The following is a 27302-nucleotide window of genomic DNA, read 5'->3' on the forward strand; positions in this document are numbered from 1 at the left end:
TTGTGTTGGTTCTTAAGTTTGTTGCTTGGTAATAACAGAACATGAAGTGTCGGTTAATTTCATCTGACCATCTCATCCTCTGTCTCTGTTTTCCTTCTAGGGCGGTTGCAGGAAGCATATCCTGCAAAACACCTCTATTTGGATTTAAATCATTTTCCGTGTGGCTAGCAGTGTCGTTACCATTGTGGACGGGCATAGGGTTCAAGCGTCGTCCCTGACCATGACAGCGCTTGTCCGAGGCTTCATTAGTTCTGTCCTGAACCAACTAATCACACTAAAAGAGGGGTTAGCCCCTTGTTCTTTTCGTCGCCTTTTACGACTGGCAGAACATACCGAAGGCCTATTCTTTTCCCAGGCCTCCACAGGGTTTTATAATAATAATAATAATAATAATAATAATAATAATTATTATTATTATTATTATTATTATTATTATTATTATTATTATTTCAAACAAACAAACACGATCTTGCTACAAATTGGAACTGCTCGGAGTTAAAATGTGTGTTTTAATGGAATCTTGTAATAGCTTTGAGTATGATACATGTATTATCCATAAGTGCCATATTATTATTATTACTATTATTCTTATAAAAAGAACGGGGAAAACATTTTAGGCTCCAACTACACCTCAGCAAGGTTTTTAAAGCACTTACTGCATATGACTAAGTTGCATTTGACAGGCAGGAATCTAATGCAAGCTATTATACACAGGGACTTCTTTTTATTGCATTGATGTACGCATACTTGTATTCTCTCTCTTTAAGATGGGGTATCCACGATGCAGCACACACAGTATAGTGTAACTGAATTAGGAGTTTACAATTGGATTACAAGCACAATCAAATTTAGAATCTATGACCAGCAGATCATATGACTGAATGCTACATCCTGGGTATTTAGAGTGTAAGATGTATGTGTTGCAATAACTCTGCAATTTTGTCTACGGGGGGAATGCTCTCTCTACCTACAGTTCTAGACTTTTTCAGTAAATAAAAAATATCTTATTAAATCTACTCTATCTAGGTATATAAACTGAAATCACCTGTTCACTTCTTTTTGTATGTGTGAGCTAGTCTCAGAAACGACTGTAGAAAATTTCTTAAGGTCTTGATATTCCCAGAACCGATATATTGCCAGTATCGGTATAGATAAAAACTAAAAACCTCAGAGATTCTTGATTCCCGGCATGGATGAACCATCTACATACACAATTAAATTTGTACAGAACCCGCAGTGCGCTAGTCCTGCTTGTACTTGGCCAAATTTTGTTAAAAAATGAGGTCTGTGTTTCGAGCAGAATACACTCCCAATATTAATGTCTACTACATGTAAATTGAAGGTGGAGAGGCGAAAAGGAAAGGAAAGGGAGGGGGTCACTGATGTAGCTGCATTGGGACATTACGCGGAATCGGCGGCGACGAGTGAAAATGTGTAGGGCGGAGCAGGTCTCGAAACTGCGATCTCCGGCTTTTTTGACAGGTGCGTCAACCACTGCGCCATCAGGGGCACAGCGTTATCGCATCTGTGAGGACTATCTCGGCACGCCTCACGGCCGATGCACACTCCCATCGAGCGCCACCTATCCATTTCATCCATTACCTCTACTCTGAGATTCCCACAGGAGGTCGGATGTATTTGTGCATCCACTCTGAAGAAAGCGGATCCATTGCCTAAAAGAACAGACACCCCGCATTCATATAAATGATTGCCCTATCTGGTCAATAGATCCAGGTAGGGTATAAATGGTATAAAAATAACATGAAGGTGGCCGTAGAAGAAGCCAAGCTTCTTGAAATGACAATCAAGAAAGCCAGTCAGAAGTATTCAGTTACAAGGGGTCGTTAGGTGACAGATGTAAGATTTATGAGAAAGCAAATAGTGGCCATGGGCCCTGTTTGAATAAATAATGAGTTTTACCAGACAATATTGAGTGACAAATTGGAAAGAGTATCGAACAATAATGTTAAAAATTTAGATAAGCAGCTTATGCTTTTTTAGTAAATACAGGATGTCTGGGTTAAACATATTGTTATATAAAATGTAAAAATTGAGATGTAATTGAGATATTTATTGGCTGTTTGCTTCTACAAGTAAGCTAACTCACATTTTTTTATACATGTAATACATCTCGATAGTCACACCGTAAGTGGCCCAACAGATATGTAATTTGTGTTCCACTTCTCTCCAACTGTTTTGAGCACTGCCTGCGTAACATCGGCCATAGCTGCACGAATGCGATGGCGCCGAGCTGGTAAATCACGAAATGGTATTTGGTACACTTCATTATTGATAAACCCCCACAGAAAAAAAAATCAAGTGGCGTAATGTCTAGGTTTCTATGGGACCAAGATATCAATGGACTACCTCTCCGTGTCCAGTGATCTGTGAACTCATAATCCATAAAATCCATCACAACGTTCGTAAAATGGCATCGTACGTCATCTCGCCAAAAGATCACATCAAGAGGAAATTGTAGCACAGTATACCGAACACCTTCTGCTATGAAGTCCATATGGCTACTAACACACGTTTAAGTGAACATAACAGTTAAGCGCATACGCAAGCAGTCAACTACCGCAAACAAACACGAACCAAACCTGTAGAAGAAGGAAATTGCCAATAAATATCTCCATTACGCCAATAAATATCTCAACTATGTCTCAAGTTATTAAATTTTATATTATTATATGTTTAACCTGGCAACGGCCTTGCCGCAGTGGATACACCGGTTCCCGTCAGATCTTCGAACTTAAGCGTTGCCGGCCGTGGCCGACACTTGGATGGGTGACCATCCCGGCCGCCATGCGCTATTGACATTTTTCGGGGTGCACTCAGCCTCGTGATGGCAATTGAGGAGCTACTCGACCGAATAGTAGCGGCTCCGGTCAAAGAAAACCATCGTAACGACCGGGAGAGCGGTGTGCTGACCACATGCCCCTCCTATCCGCATCCTTATCTGAGGATGACACGGCGGTTGCATGGTCCCGATGGGTCACTAGTGGCCTGAATACGGAGTGCTGCTGCATATGTTCAACCTGGACACCCTGTATGATTTATTAAATCTAGTTTACAAAATGTGGTTCATGGTGTGGGTTCCTGTAGTCATGTCCTAGTTCATGAACCACGGGCAATGTATGAGTGGCCAAGTAAGTGGTCCCGACAGTCGGAATACCAGTTACTTTGGAATAAGGCTGGGCATCTCGGACATATTCTGAGTCGTGGTCACCTTTGTGCTCATACGGCAAAGACTACCAAATCCACCGGTTAGTCCCTCAGCCGTTAGGGGTAAAACCCAATGGGACTCGGGGCAAGTAAGGCTAGCAACCTGCTTCCCTGGTACTTTAAATATGATGCTGGCAACAATCAGAGCAAAATGCCTCGGACCTTTGGAGGTGACGGAGTCCCACCTCTAACTGACAAACCAGGGACTCCTAAGATACGACTTGGCAAACAAATGGTAATGAGATGGGGAGCTATTAGTATCAATGGGGGCTACTCTGGGAAGAAGGTAGAGCTGGCAGAGGCTGCAAGTAAGACGGGGCTGGACGTTTTAGCTGTTAGTGACATTCGGGTAAGGGGTGAGAAAGAAGAGGAAGTGGGAGAATACAAGGTCTACCTGTCAGGAGTCAAAGCAGGAATAGCACAATGGGGTGTAGGGCTTTACATCAGGAAAGAAATGGAACCCAGCGTAGTTGCAATAAGGTATGTAAACGAACGACTGATGTGGATAGATTTGACAGTGTCTAGCAAGAAAATTAGGATTGTGTCAGTATATTCGCATTGTGAAGGGACAGATCAAGATAAGATGGATAGTTTTTATGAGGCACTCAGTGATGTAGTTGTTAGAGTAAAGGACAAGGACAGTGTTCTGCTCATGGGTGATTTTAACGCCAGGATTGGAAATCGAACAGAAGGGTATGAAAAGGTTATGGGTAAATTTGGAGAGGATATGGAGGCCAACAGGAACGGGAAACAACTCTTGGATTTCTATGCCAGTATGGGCTTAGTAATCACAAACTCCTTTTTTAAACATAAGAACATTCACCGGTATACTTGGGAAGGCAGGGGAACCAGATCTGTCATTGACTATATAATAACAGATCAGGAATTCAGGAAGGCTTTGTGGGACACACGTGCATTCAGGGGATTCTTTGATGACACTGATCATTATTTAATCTGCAGTGAAATTGGGATTGTGAGGCCGAAAGTGCAGGAGGTCAGGTCCATATGTAGGAGGATAGGAGTGGAGAAACTTCAGGATAAGGAAATCAGGCACAAGTACATAACAGCGATCTCAGAAAGGTAGCAGTTAGTTGAATGTAGTCAATTACAGTCATTGGAAAAGGAATGGACAAGGTACAGGGACACAGTAGTAGAAGTGGCTAAAGAATGTCTTGGAACAGTAGTGTGTAAAAGTAGGATGAAGCAAACAGCTTGGTGGAATGATACTGTCAAGGCAGCCTGTAAAAGGAAAAAGAAGGCGTATCAAAAATGGCTACATACCAGAACCCAGGTAGACAGAGAAAGTTATGTTGAAGAAAGTAACAAAGCCAAACAGATAATTGCAGCATCCAAGAAGAAATCGTGGAAAGACTTTGGAAACAGGATGGAGACTATGGGTCAAACTGCTGGAAAACCATTCTGGAGTGTAATTAGCAGTCTTCGAAAGGGAGGTAAGAAGGAAATGACAAGTATTTTGGACAGGTCAGGAAAACTGCTGGTGAATCCTGTGGATGCTTTGGGCAGATGGAGGGAATATTTTGAAGAGTTGCTCAATGTAGGTGAAAATGCGATCAGTAATGTTTCAGATTTCGAGGTAGAATGGGATAGGAATGATGACGGAAATAGGATCACATTTGAGGAAGTGGAAAAAATGGTCAGTAGATTGCAGTGCAATAAAGCGGCTGGGGTGGATGAAATTAAGTCGGAACTCATCAAATACAGTGGAATGTCAGGTCTTAAATGGCTACACAGGATAATTGAAATGGCCTGGGAGTCGGGACAGGTTCCATCAGACTGGACAAAAGCAGTAATCACACCAATCTTTAAACATGGAAACAGAAAAGATTGTAACAACTACAGAGGTATCTCTTTAATCAGCGTTGTGGGTAAAATCTTCTCAGGTATTGTTGAAAGGAAAGTGCGAGTATTAGTTGAGGACCAATTGGATGAAAATCAGTGTGGGTTTAGGCCTCTTAGAGGTTGTCAGGACCAGATCTTTAGCTTACGGCAAATAATGGAGAAGTGTTATGAGTGGAACAGGGAATTGTATCTATGCTTTATAGATCTAGAAAAGGCACATGACCGGGTTCCTAGGAGGAAGTTATTGTCTGTTCTACTAGATTATGGAATAGGAGGCAAACTTTTGCAAGCAATTAAAGGTCTTTACATGGATAGTCAGGCAGCAGTTAGAGTTGACGGTAATTTGAGTTCATGGTTCAGAGTAGTTTCAGGGGTAAGACAAGGCTGCAACCTGTCTCCACTGTTGTTCATATTATTTATGGATCATATGTTGAAAACAATAGACTGGCTGGGTGAGATTAAGATATGTGAACACAAAATAAGCAGTCTTGCATATGCGGATGACTTAGTTGTGATGGCAGATTCGATTGAAAGTTTGCAAAGTAATATTTCAGAGCTAGATCAGAAATGCAAGGACTATGGTATGAAGATTAGCATCTCCAAAACGAAAGTAATGTCAGTGGGAAAAGAATATAAATGGATTGAGTGCCAAATAGGAGGAACAAAGTTAGAACAGGTGGACGGTTTCAAGTACTTAGGATGCATATTCTCACAGGATGGCAACATAATGAAAGAACTGGAAGCGAGGTGTAGCAAAGCTAATGCAGTGAGCGCTCAGCTACGATCTACTCTCTTCAGCAAGAAGGAAGTCAGTACCAAGACTAAATTATCTGTGCACCGTTCAATCTTTCGACCAACTTTGTTGTATGGGAGCGAAAGCTGGGTGGATTCAGGTTACCTTATCAACAAGGTTGAGGTTACGGATATGAAAGTAGCTAGGATGATTGCAGGTACTAGTAGATGGGAACAATGGCAGGAGGGTGTCCACAATGAGGAAATCAAAGAAAAACTGGGAATGAACTCTATAGCTGTAGCAGTCAGGGCGAACAGGCTTAGATGGTGGGGTCATGTTACACGCGTGGGAGAAGCAAGGTTACCCAAGAGACTCGTGGATTCAGCAGGAGAGGGTAGGAGGAGTCGGGGCAGACCGAGGAGAAGGTACCTGGATTCGGTTAAGAATGATTTTGAAGTAATAGGTTTAACACCAGAAGAGGCACCAATGTTAGCACTGAATAGGGGATCATGGAGGAACTGTATAAGGGGGGCTGTGCTCCAGACTGAACGCGGAAAGGCATAATCAGTCTTAAATGATGATGATGATGATGATGATGATGATGATGATGATGAGTTTACAAAATGCAGAGCAACTGAAAGTAATACATCTGTTAAAAATAACAAAAATTAAATCGGATAAAGACTTTTATCATGATCGTCTGTAAAGGTATAAAGATGCAACGCTAAGAACACCTGAATCCAAGACTTTGCGGCAAGTATCAGGTTTGACAAGGAAAAAGCTGACAAATTCTTCAACAAACTACGTGATATGATGGAGCAGTGCGTTTACAAGGATTTACCATCAAATTAAAACTTTTTTGCAACAAAAATGATTTTTCCACACATTACAGTTTTTTTGTCCGATACAATGTTCCAAAAATTTACACAACTGAAATACAAAGGGTAAAAAAAATATTTAAAAAAATCAACGAACTATATTGTTATTGTACTGAGTTTTATAAATCTGTTAAGTAAGGTATCATAAGAGTATTGCTTAGGTGAAGAGTGTTCCAGTACAATCTTCAGGAATTGTTATAATTTCTACACCCTTGTAAAATCTGAAATAGAAAAGTTGTAGTTCTAAGCGTAAGTTAAAACTCATTGTAAGCTTCCATCTCTTTTCATGTGAAGGTATAGTCTTGTGAATTGGAAACATCTTCTTGAAATTCCATATGTACTGTTTCACGTAATGGCACAACAACTTACGTTGGTGTTGGTGAAAGCACCGACGATGTAAGGAACGGCGATGCCCGTCAGGTTGGCGAACATGTTGACGATGCCGACGATGGTGCCCGCGTAGTTGGGGGCGATGGCCTGCATGTTGAGGTAGGAGCCCGTGCAGTCGGTCGCTGTGCAGAAGCCGCTGAGCGCCAGCATCGCGATGATGATGGTGCTGTCACAGCCCACCAACGCTACCACCACCATCGTAGCGGCGGGCACAAGGGTACCTGCACATTACAGAGCTGCAGTTGATCTCTGGCTTTGAAAATTCGGTGTGGTGTCAAACATGTTCTGTGAGCAGAGGTCTAAGTGTCAGGGCATGGAATTAAGGACAGAGTGAATATCGAACTTGAGAGTTTCCCACTGCTAGAATCTCATTGACTGGCATATTTGCTGGGAGTATAATGAGCGCACAGATTCATGGAATACAGGCTTTGGTGAGAACTATGTCGTCCTGTTTAAGTTCTCTGAGCATTTCTGTTACAATTATGTATGAGCTACATCGACCTGCTCAATCCTAGCACCGCGTCATACTGTGACTGCCAAAACCCTTCCAACAAATCTAAGTCTCTCAGTCACCTTTCCTAACGCTGATACTCCCTTGCTTAGAAACGATCTTACGTGGACGTCCCATTTTATGCCACTTCCTTGTATTACCCTTAAGTACTTACACGGTGTGAGTGCCCAAAATGATCACAACATATGCTCCTACCATATGGTCCCCTCGGAGACGCCCAGAAGCCACTTGATGACAACCTGGAGGAGACCGCAGCCAGAGAGCAACCGTTCTGACACTGGTGCATCAGGTCTAGGAACGGCCTTTAGACTAACAGCTCGCAGAAGTAGCAGCTGGTTGTAAACGAGGCTCGGTGACACACATCTACATCTACATCAAATGGAAGGCTGGCACGGAGTAGCTCTTGACAAAGGTTGTAGCAGTAGCCTAATACTGTCATACTCTAACTAAAACTACAAACAACCCTGCCGAAAGAACATCCGCAACTGAGCATTATACCAGGGGTTGAAAATACCGCTTCACTTGTAAAGTTCTTTTATTATCGCGCGACCGGTTTCGGGCTCTTCTAATCCCATCCTCAGGTGTTGTACTGATAATATCAAGAGACGGGAGATAATTTTCACACGCAGTAACACACATAAAAAACAAAAAATTTCATAGAAATGTTTCAAATATTTTTTAGAAAACATTTCAAAACGGCCGGTCGGGCTAGGTGCTGTGAAACCTATGTCAGGGCGAAGGTGACATCAGATAGTATTACGAACAACTGCCTTGGCAGGGAAATACAAAAATAATAGCAGGATAGTTACACTTGGTGCTGTGGTCCCCGAGTGCCGTGATGGCAGTGTACTAGGCACGGTGTGCTACCTATGAGCGTAGAACAGGGAGTGACGAATGCGAACGAGGAAGCAAATTGGTAAACCAGGGTGGCAAAATTGCTGCCATCTATTGACCGAGAGAAGAACGCGGGGACAATAGCCTGACCGTTCACAATTTGAATTAGTGGTTTATATTTAAAATGAAGAAACAACAAAAAATACACGAAATAAGTTAAAAATGCATTAAGCGTAGTAAAAGAGCGTATTGAACAGGTCTGTACAGAACTGTGGTAAAACTGAGTTATCTTAATCCATTTGTTTACCTTCCATGACGGGTGGATCCACACCCTTGTCTAACACCTCGGTTAGTAATTATTTCTTTTAACATGTGTTTATTACAATGTCTGTGTTCTTCTGAAGACTTTCACTACCTCTATTATGCGATAAGGACATGCACACTCAGACATAATACTCCGTAGATTTGATTAGATTTACTTTCATTTCAATTCATCCATAGTGAGGAGGTCCTCCAGGATGTGGAACATGTCAGAAAAACAATAATACATGACAAATATTTGCAAGTGAAACAAATTAGCTAATGTACCTTCCACAGGTCCCAAGTGGAATGATTGTCATGTTTTTTAATGTAGACTACATGAAACACTCATTTTACAAAGTATAATGCACTGAATTTAAAATAAAAAAGGTTTTCTTTTTACTTATGAGGTAATAGATATGTATAGAACTACCACAATACTTATTTACAATGAACACATTACTGCACTAAAATGGTGCAGAAGTCAGATTGTACTTACACACAAACGCGCGAGAGCGCGCACGCACACACACACTTATTTACAATGAACACATTACTGCACTGAAATGGTGCAGAAGTTATATTGTACACCCAAATCAGTTGGTCCTGCTGAGAAATTCATCAATGGAGTAGAAGGAGTTGGCCACCAATAAATCCTTTAGGCTTCCCTTAAAGTGAATTTCATTGGTTGTTAAGCTTTTTATAGCAGCTGGAAAGTTATTGAAAAGTGTGTTCCTGAATAATGCACACCTTTTTGTACAAGAGTAAGTGACTTTAAATCCTTGTGAAAATTATTCTTATTTCTAGTATTGATTCCATGAATTGAGCTGTTGGTTTGAGAAAGTGATATATTTTTAATGACAAATTTCATTAAGGAATAAATATATTGGGAAGCAGTAGTTAATATCCCTAGTTCCCTAAACAGGCTTCTGCAGGATGTTCTTGAGTTCACACCACATATAACTCTTACTGCACGTTTTTGTGTCCGGAAAACTTTAGCTTGGCTCGATGAATTACCCCAAAAAATAATCCAATATGACATTATGGAATGAAAGTAAGCATAGTATGCCAGCTTTTTCATTTTTATATCCCCTACATCTGACAAAATTCGCATTGCAAATAGAGATTTGTTACGATGCTTCAGCAGTTCTGTGTTGTGCGCCTCCCAGTTGAATTTATTATCAAGCTGTAATCCCAAGAATTTATCTCTGTCCACTTCTTCTATCTGCTTGTCATCTTATGTTAGGCATATACTCGTGGGACACCCCTTACAAGTTCTGAACTGCATGTAGCGTGTTTTTTCAAAGTTTAGTGACAAGGAATTGGCTAGGAACCAGTGATTAATGTCCACAAATATTTTACTAGCCGATCTTTCTAAGGCTACAATTGATTTGCTATTCATTGCAATGTTTGTATCATCGGCAAACAAAACGAACTTGGCATCTGATAATGTTACTGACGAAAGGTCATTGATATACACAAGAAAAAGTAAGGGCCCTTAAAATGGAACATTTTGGGATCCCACATGTGATTAGTTCCCAGTTGGATGATGCCTGATAGCTTAATAAATGTCTCTTTCCTAATAACACCCTTTGTTTCCTGCCAGAGATATAAGATTTGAACCATTTTGCAGCATTTCCTGTCACACCATAATATTCTAGTTTACTTAGAAGGATATTGTGATTTACACAGTCAAATGCCTTTGACAGATCATAAAATATACCAGTTGCCTGCATTTTTTGTCTAATGAATTAAGCACATTTTGACTGTAAGTGCAGATAGCCTTCTCAATATCAAAACCCTTTAGAAATCCGAACTGCGACTTTGACAGTATGTTATTTGAGATGTGGTTATTAAAGCCGATTGTACATTACTTTTTCTAAAATGTATGAGAATGCTGGCAAAAGTGAAATCGGACGGAAATTTGATGCTATTTCTTTATCTCCCTTCTTAAACAGTAGCTTAATGTCAGCATATTTCGACCATTGAGGAAATATTCCACTGATAATGACTGGTTACACAGATAGCTCAATATGTTACTTAACTCAGAATCACATTCTTTAACTGTTTCCAAGATGGCCGCCGAGTAAGTGATGCCAGAAACCATTTCCAGAAAGTTAAATGATTTAGACAGGAATATAATTTAGTTTAACGCCGACAACAAATTAAATACATGCATTAGTGTATCATTTAGTCTTGTCGTTAAAGGTTTGACTTTTCTTTGCGTATTTTTTCAGAAAACACGGAAAGATCGTAAATTCGCGAAGTCGCGCTTAGGCTTAAATTTTGTAAACGTGTTTGTTTCTTGTTTCACGGTAATTTAACTAATTTCTCGGTAACAAATAAGTAAACTACCGTAAATAGCGTATAACTTCATTGTTTTCATACAGATTTCAGAAAAACAGCGTAACTTTATACCAGAAAATTGCTTATATACATTTGTTTATAGGCCTAATTGTCGTAACGTTTTTGGAGAATCAAAGTTAAAGTATCCCGTTTAATTGTCCTTTTTTTCATTCCATCGAGTGAAATATAAAATAAATAGCGTATACCTTCATTGTTTTCATACAGATCTCAGAAAAACAGCGGAATTTTAAATCAGAAACTTGCTTATATACATTTGTGAATAGGCTTAATTCTTGTAACGTCTTTTTTGATTTTCGGTAATTTAATTGATTTATTCTTGCTAAAGTATTATTTTTGCCATGAGTGAGAAGTGCCTGACTTGCCGTAGAATTGTTAGTTCCGGGATTTGGTGTGATGGATGCAGTAGTTTTTTTCACTGGGGGACTGCAGTGGCGTGGGTGTCGGGAAAGTGGAGCAGGCTCATCAGTGTTTATGTAGGATTTGCAGTAGAGATAGGAAGATAGTGGAACAGGAGGGGAAAATTGCTGCCCTTCAGGCTGAGCTAGATCAGGCTAGGGAAGATCTGGACAGGTTAAGGAGGGAGAAGGGCAAAGAGAGGTGGGAAGTGGCAACAGGTAACAGAAGGAACAGGCCTAGAACTAAGTCTGACAGTTTTGTGGTGAATGTCAAAAATAAGTTTGACCTGTTGCTTCAGTTAGAAACTGATGAGCCTCAAGCAGAGGTAGGTGTAGACAGGACACAACAAACTTTCAATAGTAAATTGAAAAAGAATGTAGGAAAGCCATCGAAAAGGAAGAAAGTTTTGTTGTTAGGCAGTTCTCATGCCAGAGGTGTAGGCCAACTTCTGCAGGAGGAATTAGGACCAGAATACCAGGTCACAAATTTTTTCAAACCAAGTGCTAGTCTGGATCAGGTGACAGAGGATTTAGGTTCACTCTGTAAAGGATTTGCCAGGGAAGACACCTTGGTTATTGTGGGAGGGCCAGGGAACAGCATCGACAGAGATCCTGGGTACAGTATAGAGTGTGACCTGGTAAAGATTGCGTCGGCATCGAGACACACCAATGTTGAATTTGTATCTGTCCTGAGACGCCATGACCGGCCTCATTTTAACTCTTATGTTGTGAGAGTTAATTTGGAGTTGGAATGGCTGCTTGGGTCGGGTGCGAGGGCTCATATTGGTGTGGTTCCTGTTGATTCTCTCAGTAGGTGGGACTATACCAGGCATGGCCTACATCTCAACAGGAAAGGGAAGGGGAAACTGGCTGGGGTAATAGCAGGAAATTTAAGGGGGGGAGGCACTGCCATGAATGGTAAAATACCAGTGGTTACAGGTGTTGGAGCAGCACCTTTTTTAGGATAGGTAAGACAGAAAGATGTCAAGTTCTACGAGAGGTCAGGATTGAAACAAATCTTCAGTTTAGGAAAGAAATTAAACAGCACAATTCTAGCACATTGGATCACCAATCACAGCTGTCAATTATAAATTTTCACCAATCACCAGAAATTTTATCTCCACCAAGTTGTATCTCAGTCCTAGGTAATTGCATTGATGAATTAAAGTCACCCAACCCAGTTGACATAATCTGCCTCTCTGAACACCATGTGACCACTGGTATAGCAACTAGGCCTAAGCACAATGAGAAACTCAGACAGGAGAGTACTGCAAATGTTAGAATAAGGGAAGGTTCTCATAAAAGTATAATTAAAAATAATGTAAGTATATTTCATAAAAATATTGGGAGTTTAAAGAATAAAATAGATGAGCTTCTGGTTTGTATAGAAGATTTAGAAGCTGAGGATGAAATAGATATACTATGCCTGTCTGAGCATCACGTTGTTACTGATATGGATAAGGTAAATGTAAATGGATATAAGCTCTCTGCACATGTAATGAGAGAAAATATGGAGAAAGGAGGAGTTGCCATATATGTCAAAAGTTATCATTGTGCAAAAAGTATAGAAACAAAAAAGTTTTGTGTAGAGAAACATATAGAAGCATGTGCCTGTGAGCTTAAATTAAATAAAGGCACATTTATAATTGTAACTGTATATAGATCCCCATCAGGAATTTTTCATCTATTTCTGAAAAATTTGGACTCCTTGTTGTGCTATCTGTCAGACAGGGGGAAGCAAATTATTATTTGTGGGGACTTCAATGTAGATTCTCTGAAAGAGGGTAATAGGAAAAATGACCTTGAAGTATTACTCGGTTCTTTCAATTTGACACCCGTTATTGATTTTCCTACTCGGGTGGTAAAGGATAGCAGCTCACTGATAGATAACTTCTTTATAGACCAAGATAAATTTAACCAGATAAATGCTCAGCCTGTTGAGAATGGTCTTTCTGATCATGGTGCACAGCTAGTTACAATATATGACATAGCTCCATTCAGCAATACTAAACAGTCCTCCAAAGTAGTACGTTCAGTCAACGATTTAACAATTGCAAATTTCAGGGAAAGCCTACAGCAGTTCGACTGGGATGAGGTGTACCGTGAACCTGATGCCAATTTAAAATATAATTTATTTCATGACACTTTTGTAAATGCATTTGAAAACTGCTTCCCCAAGAAAATAGTTAAATATACTCGTAAGAAACCTTGTAACAAACCATGGCTTACTAAGGGTATAAAAATATCTTGTAACCGGAAAAGGGAAATGTATCTGACTGCAAGAAAGAGTAGTGACCCAGAAACTATCAAACATTATAAAAACTACTGTGTTATATTAAGAAAAGTTATTAAAAAATCCAGAAGTATGTGTATCATGTCTGAAATCAGCAACTCTGACAATAAAATTAAAACAATTTGGAATATTATTAAAAGAGAAACAGGCCAACCAAGAGCACAGGAAGACAGTATTACCATCAAATTGAATGAAAACTTTACGAACAAAAAGTCAGAAGTTGAAAATATTTTTAATAATCATTTTCTAAATGATGTGGATATAGTAGGATCCAGGTGTTCATTAGAAGATGCTAGGCTGTTAATGGAAGAGGCCATACCTATGCAATTTGATACAATTGAAATCTCACCTACTTCTCCCTCTGAAATTAGTAAAATAATAAACTTGCTTAAAACCAAAAACCCACATGGAATTGGTGGCATTTCCAGCAAAATACTAAAAGCTTGTTCTCAACAGATAAGTAAGATTCTCAGCTACCTGTGTAATATCTCTCTGGAACTGGGCATTTTCCCTGATAGACTGAAATATGCTATTGTTATACCTTTGCATAAAAAGGGGGATAGATCTAATGTCAACAATTACCGTCCAATCTCCCTTCTAACAGCTTTATCCAAAATTTTTGAGAAAGTAATGTATTCAAGAGTAGCTTCACATATCTGTAACAATGAAGTACTAACAAAATGTCAGTTTGGTTTCCAGAAAGGTTTTTCAACAGAAAATGCCATATATGCTTTCGCTAATCAAATTTTGAATGATCTGAATAACCGAACACCACCTATTGGGATTTTTTGTGATCTCTCAAAGGCTTTTGATTGTGTAAATCATGAAATTCTGCTAGACAAGCTCAAGTATTGTGGCATGAGTGGGACAGTGCACAAATGGTTTAATTTGTACCTAACTGGAAGAGTGCAGAAAGTTGAAATAAGTAGTTCTAATAATATGCAAAGATCAGCACATTCCTCAAACTTGGGAACTATCAAGAATGGGGTTCCACAAGGGTCAGTCTTGGGTCCTTTGTTGTTCTTAATATATATTAATGACTTGCCATTCTATATTTATAAAGAGGCAAAGTTAGTTCTCTTTGCTGATGATACAAGTATAGTAATCACACCTGACAAACAAGAATTAACTGATGAAATTGTCAATACTGTCTTTCAGAAAATTTCTAAGTGGTTCCTTGTAAACGGACTCTCACTGAATTTTGATATGACACAATACATACAGTTCCGTACAGTGAATGGTATGACGCCATTAATAAATATAGACCTTAATCAGAAGCATATAGCTAAGGTAGAATATTCCAAATTTTTAGGTGTGTCCATTGATGAGAGATTAAATTGGAAGAAACACATTGATGATCTGCTGAAACGTTTGAGTTCAGCTACTTATGCAATAAGGGTCATTGCAAATTTTGGTGATAAACATCTTAGTAAAATAGCTTACTACGCCTATTTTCACTCGTTGCTTTCATATGGCATCATATTTTGGGGTAATTCATCACTGAGGAATAAAGTATTTATTGCACAAAAGCGTGTAATCAGAATAATAGCTGGAGTCCACCCAAGATCATCCTGCAGACATTTGTTTAAGGATCTAGGGATATTCACAGTAGCTTCTCAGTATATACACTCTCTTATGAAATTTGTTATTAACAACCAAACCCAGTTCAAAAGAAATAGCAGTTTGCATGACTACAATACTAGGAGAAAGGATGATCTTCACTATTCAAGATCAAATCTAACTTTGGCACAGAAAGGGGTGAATTATACTGGCACTAAAGTCTTTGGTCACTTACCAAATAGTATCAAAAGTCTGACAGATAACCAACAAGTATTTAAGAAGAAATTAAAAGAATTTCTGAATGACAGCTCCTTCTACTCCATAGAGGAATTTTTAGATATAAATTAAAAAAACAAAAAAAATTTAAAAAATAAAATAAAAATAAAAAACAAAAAAATGAAAAAGTTGTTATATTAACTTCAGTAAGTTGTTAAATTAACTTAATTATGTCATGTATTGGAAAATTTGACTCGTTCCACATCATTACGAAATATCGTATTCATGATCCATGGAACTAGTATTAATCTAATCTAATCTAATCTAATCTAATTAAATTTGTTGATATTTCATCATACCCACTAGATGTTTTAGATTTTAAAGATTTTATGATAGACATTATTTCTGCTGGGGTAGTGAGGGTCAAATTCATATTATGGAAGTTACTTGAAATGTGTGGTCTGAGATATTCCATAGCAGCATCTACAGGCTGCCACATTTCGCACAGTCAAAAGCCTTGTCAAGGTTGCACTTTGCTGTAATTTGTCAGATATTTTCAGAAGCTTTACTGTCCACTGTACAGGATTATTTGTAAGTACCTCCAGGTTTTCAGAAGATGACTGCATGAGAAATACAACACTAACGGTATAATGGCACGTATTAGTGGATAGAGCGTCTCTCTGATTTTCAGTTCCTAATACGCGCAATTGCGTAGTTGCAGGCATGTCAGAACACGTAGAGAAATCATCCGCTCCGTATTATCACCTCGGATTAGTTCGCACCTACAAATAAGCGACCCAGTGAACAGGTTCCTGAAACAAGCTACTGTCACGCCTTCCCGAGCAGTTTGCGGCAGCGACTACAATGAATTGGATGCACGTATTGAAGTTTATCATGTTGTAGACATCTGTCCGTATTGGGTACCTGTCATGCGAGTCAAATACATGAAGAGATGCTCTCTCCACTGTTATGTGTCTATTTTATGTACGTCCTGCACTAAGGCAGGTTCTGTGATTGATTATGCAAATTTGCAAATATGCTGTTACAATGGCGATCGATCTATTGCGTCATCTTATATCAAGATTTCCAAGTCGCCTCGTTAGATGTCAACATGCAATAACCACACATGGACGGTAGGTGACAGCACTAGCAGTAGAGTGTACACAAAACGTGTGGGGGATGCGGAAAACAGTGCAGTAGTTGTCAAGCAGAAAGAAAGGTATTTATCTGACGCCTGTAAGGGCTTGATCATTGACTTTCAGGACAAGGGTAGAAGCATTTCCGAAATGCCTAAGTTTGTAATCTGCTCTCATACCGCCGTGGTTAAAGTATACCGTGCATGGCACTATCCAAAACCGACGCCGAACCAACTGTGGTGCACCACGCGCCATAGATGAAAGGGGTGAATGACGACTGCGGACATGTGTACGGGCGAATAGACGTGCAGCTGTTGAGCTGCCTGCAGAGATGAATCAAGGGCTTACCAACAGTGTCTCCTCATCGACCGTTCGGTGAACTTTGCTACATATGGGACTCCTAAGCAGGTGCACCCATGCTGACTGCTGTTCATTAGCGACGAAGGCTGGAATTTGCACGCCAATACCACAACTGGACGCCCACTGAGTGGCGACAGGTGTCCTTTTCAGAGGAATCACGTTTTATGCTCTATCGGATAAATGGGCGTTGGCGCGTACGGCGTGAAACGTCTGAGAGCAAAGGGTCCAGGCCGAAGGAGGGAACATTATGGCCAGGGGAGTGTATTCGAGGCATTCCCTGGGTGATCTCGTCAGTGAGGAAGGCACACTGGATCTAGATAAGTATGCACCTATCCTTGAGGACCATGTGCATCTCTAAATGCAGCCTGTTTTTCCTCGGTACGACAGCATTTGCTTGTAGGAAAATGCAACGTGTCACGCAGCTCGCAGTGTAAGTGCGTTGTTCGAAAAACACCGGCAAGAGTTTACCATACTCCCTGGTCACCAAATTCGCTGGATTTAAACCCTCTCTATAATCTCTAGGACCACTTTAATCTGACTGTTCGTGCCCTGGATCCTTAACCGAGGAACCAAGCGCAGCTGGCCATGACACTGGAGTCAGCGTGACTCCACACCCCTGTTACTACCTTCCCCAACCTCACTGACACTCTTCCTGCACGTTTCGCAGCAGACCATCCTGCAAAAGATGGTTCTTCAGTTCTTTGACAAGTGGTCACGGTAATGTGACTGAACAGTGTATATAACATATAAAAATCAACAAGAATGTTTTGACTAAACTTATATTTAGCGTTATTTTATTTGTAAGGTCATATTTATATAAGCTTTAGATCATAAATGCTTGCATACTTCACTGTTTGCTAGGTCATTAAACTCCGTGCCCTAATTATTACCGATTGTAAGAAGACCGTCAGATAAACGCTGGTGCAAACACTAGGAGCTGACCGGCTACATGAATAAATATAATGTAATGCGTGTAAGTTGTTGCACCAAAGCCTCTGTACCCAGATTTCATAAACTGTGGTCAGCTGAGCCAGCATGCTGCCTGTGAAATTTCGCTGTGGTATCCGAACTATGCTGAGGTGGCAGCCTGGAAGACACCCGCGTGGTGCACTTGGCAGCGGCGTTACGTCGCGCTGTGCTGGCCTGGCCACTTTACATGACTAGAAGAGGTACCTTGTCATAATAGAAACGAGTCGAACAAGTATAAATACTGACTTCTGCGTCCTACACTCTGACTGAAAGCACTTTGTGGTTGACGTTTCAGCGTGTCGAGTGGTAGGGGATAGCCGCGGTCCAAGTCATGGGACCGTTGCTGTTCACAATATACATAAATGACCTGGTGGATGACATCTGAAGTTCACTGAGGCTTTTTGCAGATGATGCTGTGGTGTATCGAGAGGTTGTAACAATGGAAAATTGTACTGAAATGCAGGAGGATCTGCAGCGAATTGACGCATGGTGCAGGGAATGGCAATTGAATCTCAATGTAGACAAGTGTAATGTGCTGCGAATACATAGAAAGATAGATCCCTTATCATTTAGCTACAAAATAGCAGGTCAGCAACTGGAAGCAGTTAATTCCATAAATTATCTGGGAGTACGCATTAGGGCCGGCCGCGGTGGTCTAGCGGTTCTGGCGCTGCAGTCCGGAACCGCGGGACTGCTACGGTCGCAGGTTCGAATCTTGCCTCGGGCATGGGTGTGTGTGATGTCCTTAGGTTAGTTAGGTTTAAGTAGTTCTAAGTTCTAGGGGACTTATGACCTAAGATGTTGAGTCCCATAGTGCTCAGAGCCATTTGAACCATTTGAAGTACGCATTAGGAGTGATTTAAAATGGAATCATCATATAAAGTTGATCGTCTGTAAAGCAGATGCCAGACTTAGATTCATTGGAAGAATCCTAAGGAAATGCAATCCGAAAACAAAGGAAGTAGGTTACAGTACACTCGTTCGCCCACTGCTTGAATACTGCTCAGCGGTGTGGGATCCGTACCAGATAGGGTTGATAGAAGAGATAGAGAAGATCCAACGGAGAGCAGCGCGCTTCGTTACAGAATCATTTAGTAATCGCGAAAGCGTTACGGAGATGATACCCGGGTTCCCGGGTTCGATTCCCGGCGGGGTCAGGGATTTTCTCTGCCTCGTGATGGCTGGGTGTTGTGTGCTGTCCTTAGGTTAGTTAGGTTTAAGTAGTTCTAAGTTCTAGGCGACTGATGACCATAGATGTTAAGTCCCATAGTGCTCAGAGCCATTTGAACCATTTTTGAACGGAGATGATAGATAAACTCCAGTGGAAGACTCTACAGGAGAGACGCTCAGTAGCTCGGTAAGGGCTTTTGTTAAAGTTTCGAGAACATACCTTCACCGAAGAGTCCAGCTCCCTCCTACGTATATCTCGCGAAGAGACCATGAGGATAAAATCAGAGAGATTAGAGCCCACACAGAAGCATACAGACAATCCTTCTTTCCACGAACAATACGAGACTGGAATAGAAGGGAGAACCGATAGAAGTACTCAGGGTACCCTCCGCCACACACCGTCAGATGGCTTGCGGAGTATGGATGTAGATGTAGATGTAGATGTAGAATTACAGTCCTTTCTTGAGCGCCACTTGCTCCCTGTGTTGTCTTTCCTGTGGGCACGAGCAGTTCCTTCTCAAGCATGGTTGTGTGTACACTGCCCAAGCGAGAGCAATCTGTCGATCACAAAATAATTACAAATGGCCAGGGGTTGAAAATGCCGCTTCACTTGTAAATTTCTTTTATCATTGCACAACCGGTTTCGGGGTCTTATAAGCGCATCCTCAGGTGTTGTAGTGGAAACAAAAAGAGACGGGAGATAATTTTCACACGCAGCAATACACATAAAAACAAAAAAATTATACAAATTTTTAAAAAACTTTTCAAAACAGCCGGTCGGGCTAGCTGCTGTGAAACCTATGTCAATGCGAAGGTGACACCAGACAGTATTACGGACGACTGCCTGGGCAGGGAAATACACAAATAATAGCAAGACACTTGCACTGTGCTGTGGGCTCCGAGCGCCGCTGTGGACGTGTACTGGGCACGGTGTGCTGCCTATGAGCGCAGAACAGGGAGCAGCGGATGCGAACGAGGTAGCAAATTGGTAAACCAGGGTGGAAAAAGAGCTGCCATGTATTGACGGAGAGAAGGACGCGGGACCACTAGCACGGCCGTTCACAATTTGAATCAGTGGTTTACATTTGAAATGAAGAAACAACAAAAAATTACATAAAAATTACACGAAATAAGTTAAAAGTGGATTACGCGTAGTAAAGGAGCGTATTGAACAGGTTAGTAAAGAACTGTGCTAAAACTGAGTGGAAACTGCAATATAAAATTATTATATAAACCGTAAAGGGCTATCTAACTTTCCTTCTACATGAGTGGCAACCAAGTTTCAAATTTAGTGGGGATGTATAACTGGCAACGTGGAACAATGCTCCACAATCATTAGTTAAAAGAACATACACATGTGCCTCTCCCATTTACAAGCTCTCGTTACTGATCAACAGGGAAAGTAGCGAAATCTTACAGTCTATACTGTCGGAAAGTAATATGTCAATTAATAGCTAGCAGCAATAGCACTAAAAGGACACATCAAAATTTGGGACAATTTAAAACCTGCTAACTAACAGTCGACAACTAATCGAGGCTTACATGAGATAAGACCTGAGACGCACTTACATCATGAAAGACGTGTAAATTTTAATTAGTGAGGGCACAGATAATGCCACAGTACTATAATGCGCCATAGTCATAGGACAGAATGAAAAACATGCAAACTTTTACTAAGAGAGGATAATTTTACAGCTATGTAAAATGAACAGGGTGGACTTTGCCGACCTCACTATAGGAAACAGGCATGTGCCGTACATTCTTTAAGCGTATTGAAAGGCACAAAAATAATGGCAAAAAAGTAATGGCAAGAAAAACCACTGACCCAATTAAGAAATATACTTGTATGGCGTACAGTAATCAGGGACCAGAAAGAGAAGGAATTGAGGTTGGACGCTGCTTCAAAAAAGAAGTTATTCAACAGGACTTCGTTCTTAAGTGCTGTTTGCTCTTTCAAAATGCCAGACGGATCACGGCAAATGCTGAGGATGATCTCTATTTCTTCTAAAATGTTTAAAACCGGGCCCTTAACGTTGAATATGTAGAATGCTGCAATTTGTGTTTATTTTTGAAATGGAATGGTTATGATGTTTCAGGTGGTTAGTGAGAGTGGATTTGCAAATGCTAAGATTCTGATGCTCTCTGAACTGTATGTTAAAGGAGCGTCCTGTTTGGCCTATGTATGCGGAAGGGCACTCACTACACTGGATGCGATAGACCCCCGATTGTGCGTAGAGATTGCCTTCTCTGGTTTTATGGTGCTTCAGTAGGTTCCCGACCTTACGCGCGGTGGAGAAGGTGTGTATAACCCCTCTTTTCTAAGCCATTTGCCAGTCTTGTAAGATATAACGTCTACATATGCAATCCTGCAAAAAAAAATTTAGGGTTATCATTATTAGTAGATGACAGGGTAATCCCGTAGAGATCGTTGGGAACGCCTTTCGATTGCATTTGCTGATGAAGAACATCAACAACATTTGGCTCGTAACCAATAACATGTGCTATGAATTTAATGGTATCCAACTCGAGCTGGTAATTTTCTTTTGAGAGAGGGACTCTGGTTGCTCGGTAAAGCAGAGCACGAAAAGATACCATTTTTTGCTGCTTTGTGTGAACTGAAGAGCAATGAATAATAGAATTAGTCGTAGTTGGTTTTCTAAATATGTTAAAGTGAACATTACTGACCTGTAAAGAAACTTCCAGATCTAAAAATGGGAGTGTAAAGCCAGAGTGGTATTGCATCGTACACTGAATCTTGGGGTGCATTTCGTTAAAGTCGTGTTGAAAAAGTTGCAGCTGGGCGTCGGTATAATTACGCAAACGTATGATGTCATCGACGTATCTTTTGTAGCTACTACTCTTTTAAGGTGTTGTGAATGGGTTGAAAAAAACTGATGTTCAATGTGATTGATGTAAATATTAGCTATTATACTGGCAATGGGGTATCCTATGGCTAACCCATCAGTTTGTCCATTCATTTTGTCTTTGAAGACAAAGTATTTATGGTCCAGGACAATTCTGAGCAAATGAAGGAATTCATTTGTGAATCTAGACGAGAGAACATCGGTAAGTTGGATTCGGTAATAGTAATCACCTCTTTAAACGTGTACATACTTATGATGTGGAGATTTGCTAGATTCGTATCACTTGTTACAGTTACATGTTTGAGATGTGTAATTAACTCCTCTCTGTTCTTGATGACATGATCATCATGGACAAAATAATGCTCGACTAGTCGTCGACTGTCAGTTAGCACATGTTAAATTGACCCAACTTTTAATGTTTCCTTTTAGTGCTATTGCTGCTAGCTAATAATTGGCATATTACTTTCCGACAGTATAGACTACTTTCGCTGTTGATCAGTAACGAGAGCTAGTAAATGGGAGTGGCACATGTCTATGTTCCTTTAACTGATGATTGTGGCGCGTTGTTCCACGTTGCCACTTATACACCCCCACTAAATTTAAAACTTGTTTACCACTCATGTAAAAGGAATGTCTGATTTCGCTTTACGGTTTATATAATAATTTTATATTGCAGCTTCCACTCAGTTTTATCACAGTTATGTACTGACCTGTTCAATAAGTTCCTTTACTACGCTTAATGCACTTTTAACTTATTTCGTATATTTTTTACGTAATTTTATTGTTATTTTTTCATTTTAAATGTAAATCACTAATTCAAATTGTGAACGGCCGGGTTAGTGGCCCCGCGTTCTTCTGTGCATCAATAGATGGCAGCACTTTTTCCACTCTGCTTTACCAATTTGCTTCCTCGTTCGCATCCGCTACTCCCTGTTCTGCGCTCATAGGCAGCACACCGCGCCTAGTTCACGTCCACCGCGGCGCTCGGGGGCAACAGCACCAAGTGTAAGTGTCCTGGTATTATTTTCATATTTCCCTACCCAGGCAGTCGTTTGTAGTACTGTATAGTGTCACCTTCGCATTGCCATATGTTTCACAGCACCTTGCCCGACCGGTGGTTTTGAAATGTTTTCTAAGAAATTTTTTGTTTTTTATATGTGTTGCTGCGTGTGAAAATTATCTCCCGTCTCTTTTTATTTCCACTACAACACCTGAGATGGGCTTATAAGAGCCCGAAACCTGACGTGCGATAATAAAGGAAATTTACAACTGAAGTGGTATTTTCAACCCCTGGCCAATTGTAATTATTTTGTGATCGACTGATTGTTCTGGCGTGGGCAGTATTGCCGGTGTACACACAACCATGCTTGAGAAGGAACTGCCCGTGCCCACAAGACAAACAACTCAGGAAGCACGTCACGCTCAATAAAGGACTGCAATTGGACCGCGGCTGGCCCCTACCACTAGACACGCTGAAACGTCTTCATGGATTTGTAACTGAAGGTTGGTCATGATTTTTTGAAATTCTCTAATTCTCCTTATATTCAAACTGTTATTTATTGTTCTGTTTATACATATGTGATTTTTTTAATCGTGTTGTTCTGTAATTTTTATTGTGATGTTATGAACCATACGCTAAATAATAAATAAATAATTTTCTAGAGTGTTTGAAACTAACTAGCTCTTATTATGGGGTTGTCTGCATGTGCAAAAATCTCGAAATACAGTGAAAACAGTAACACCAATCCAAATAGTAAACCCACGTTTTTAATACTGCACACGTTCAGAAGCATTCGCAGTTAGTTAACAAGTATCGTCAATTTTCAGTTTCTGCATAGCTGAACTGGACCACCTCGTGCATTTCCACGTTTTTCGTTATTAAAGACTTACAATTATCACTGAGGATAGTTTTGTACCGTGTAAAGCTCCTCTGCACATCATAGGATGTCACAAAATCGTATTCGAAGGTGGCAAGGTCACTACAGGCTAACTTCGGTTCATTGTCTTCAAACGTTGTGGCGTTCCCACAAGGACTCTCACTAATTATGGACATTGTAGAGTATCCAGGATTCTGCTGAAGAATACCTTTCAATTTGTTGTTAACTTTTTCAGCCACATGACCACGAGCTCGACCCAACTCGCTCTGCACATGTTACATAATATCCAGTGCATCACACAGTTGATGACCAGCAGCTTCTATTCTAGTGATGGCTTTTGATACGACTGAAAAATTGGCGTTGATGTAGGCCAAGTTTCTGGGCAGGGTACCTGTCATGACCTCTTCCACAGTTCTGTTACTATATGAATCATCGTTGTCAAGCTCGCTAAACTCTGTCTTTATTTTGGTGTAATTCGTGCAGTAATACTCAGCAGCGCTAAGCCAAGAACACTATGTTGTAATAATAGGCCGTTTGGGGGGGAGGAGGGGGGGGGGGGGGGAAGAGTGAGTCAGCGGAGGCATCTGTTCCGTGACTTGCCACATGAAACTGATTTGTACACAAGAAGATAATTTGATAATAACTCTTCTGCAACTCTGAGTAATGCATGAGCAAGGGAATTAACGTACACCGTACAGGGGTAGAGAATCTGAAGCCCCTTGGTTGCTTTAGGCATATGAAGCACCATCTGCTACTAGCAGGAAAACGTTGTCTCCGTTCACACCATCTGGCCTCAGGAGCTTCACGTAATTGTCAAACAAAATGACAGTTGTCGAGGTCTTTAGTGTCTCGAGAACTTCACATGTCAGGAGGATCATTTCTCCAGGCCCGTAAGCTATTAGAAACCCAATAACAACATTTACAACATATCGCCAGCCCGCATCGATGGTTGCATCTATGAACACTCAGACCTTTTGGCAGCAACACTAATTCGTATTACGGTGAGCACATCCTCGTAGCACACGGATAAATAGTTCATTCTCAACGTAGATTCATCTCCAACTGGATGCGTTATGTGCTTCTCCAAGAAATTCAGTTCTCCAATGGGATGTTGTAAGACATTGCCAACTCACACAAATACTTGAATAATGATTTTACTGTTGAAGATGGGCCTGTCTGCTCATTATAACAGTGTCTGTCTGCAGTCATTTTCAGCACTTCTCTTCACAGAACAGCTGTGTTTGTTGGTATTACAGTGTTGTTGCACAATAAAGCGCTTTTCTGCACTGACATTCATTTCATATAGTTTAGAAAATAATATTTCCCCGTCACTGCTGAAAAACTTCTCTCTGTTAAATCGTAAACAAAACCTCCCAACTTCCTGCTGCTGGAGCACTTAACTTTCGGTATGTTGAACGAGACTGAATTTGTATTCAAACAGAATAGCATGACCACGTGTGCGATGTTCATTACGTCGGAAGCCGTGTTTGTTGGCTTCGACTGCGTTTTGTCGACTCCGTGCAACAATGTCTTACGTAGGGAATCGACTATAGTACTGCGCTGCTTGCCTACTAGTTCTGACAAATAAAGGCTTTCAAGTAACGGTTGTTTTTATTTGTGTAAATATCGCCTGATGCATTGTCATATCAGCAATTTTTTCATATTCTTATTTTTATGTCCTTAAAGAAACGACTAATATATGCATTTGTGGCAAAAATTGGCCGAAATATGACCTATTACGGCAAAGTTATGACCTATTACTAGAAAAGGTGTAAGTATGTCTTTATATGGTCAAAATATACATTTTTCTACACTATGCGTGCATAAATCGTAATATTCACCCTAAAGTTGTCATACACTTTTTCTAAATTAATTGCATAAGCGACCGCTCCAGAGGTGAAACGGCGCGACGTAGTAAGAAAATTATGTGAGTGTAATCTGTGACTCTTCAAATGTGAACTAATGTCTGTTGAAACAAGTGATTTCAGTTTCCTTAGCGAGGGTTCTTGTCTCCCTCACTCTCTTCTGTTTTAGCTTCCTATATCGACTCACGCTTTGACAGGAGACGCGGTGTTTTTAACGTTTGTAATTTTATGTCAATATATTGGTTAAACTCTGACATGTTCTTGTTAAAACGAATCGTTGTATCTACCTTGTCCTAATCCGTATTTATCTGTTTCAGCATTAATTTGAGACGAGGCGACTTGGAAATCTTGATATAAGATGACGCAATTGATCGATCGCCATTGTAACAGCATATTTGCAAATTTGCATAATCAATCACAGATCCTGCCTTAGTGCAGGACGTACATAAAGTAGACACATAACAGTGGAGAAAGCATCTCTCCATGTATTTGACTCGCATGAGAGGTACCCAATATGGACAGATGTCTACAACATGATAAACTTCAATACGTGCATGCAATTCATTGTAGTCGCTGCCGCAAACTGCTCGGGAAGGCGTGACAATAGCTTGTTTCAGGAACCTGTTCACTGGGTCGCTTATTTCTTATTCAAGGTGATAATATGGAGCGGATGAATTTTCTACGTGTTCTGACATGCCTGCAACTACGCAGTCGGGCGTATTAGGAACTGAAAGACGTTCTGTCCACTGATATGTGCAATTTTACCTTTAGTGTTATATTTCTCATGCAGTCATCTTCTTAAAACCTGGAGGTACCTACGAACAATCCTGTACGGTGGGCAATAAAGGTTCTGGAAATTTCTGACAAATTACAGCAAAGTGCAACCTTGACAAGGCTTTTGACCGTGCGGGCTGTGACAGCCGAAGGAGTATTATATCTGAATGTGCATGTCCTTATTGCATAATAGAGGTAGTGAAAAGACTTTAGAAAAATACACACATTGTAATAACCACATTTAGAAATCGGTTAGAAGAAATAATTACTAACTGAGGTGTTAGAGAAGGGTGTGGACTATGACTCACCGGTTTTAATATTTACTTTGCGTTTATTCTTCGGAAATGGAAATGTAAGGTAAACAAAAGGATTAAGATAACAAATGAATAACACCTGAATGTAGGAACACACGAGGCAATACGACCCTACGAGTTCTCATGGGAGATGGGTTAAGGAAAGCAAACCTACATTAACAGCCTTTGTAGACCTAGAGAAAGCTTTGGGCAATGTTGACTGGAATCCTCTCTTTCACGGGTAAAATACAGAGAACGAAAGGCTATTTACAACTTGTACCGAATTCAGACGGCAGTTATAAGGGCGTGAAAGGGAAGCAGTAGTTCAGAAGGGAATGAGATAGGGTTTCAGCCCGTCCCCGATGTTATTCATTCTGGACATTGAACAAGCAGAAAAGGAAACCAAAGAAAAATTTAGAGTAAGAATTAAAA

The 27302-nt window shown here is 40.5% G+C and overlaps 1 protein-coding gene across 1 annotated transcript in view; it reads right to left on the minus strand.

Annotated features, from left to right (window-relative positions):
- Positions 1-27302, minus strand: part of LOC126176491 (sialin-like) — a 104109-nt gene that overhangs the window by 25186 nt on the left and 51621 nt on the right. Inside the window, exon 8 of the mRNA XM_049923646.1 lies at positions 7066-7307. Within this exon, the coding sequence (XP_049779603.1) occupies positions 7066-7307 (242 nt within the window). The remainder of the gene's footprint in view (positions 1-7065; positions 7308-27302) is intronic.

Source organism: Schistocerca cancellata, chromosome 3 (genome assembly GCF_023864275.1).
Source record: "Schistocerca cancellata isolate TAMUIC-IGC-003103 chromosome 3, iqSchCanc2.1, whole genome shotgun sequence".
NCBI lineage: Eukaryota > Metazoa > Arthropoda > Insecta > Orthoptera > Acrididae > Schistocerca > Schistocerca cancellata.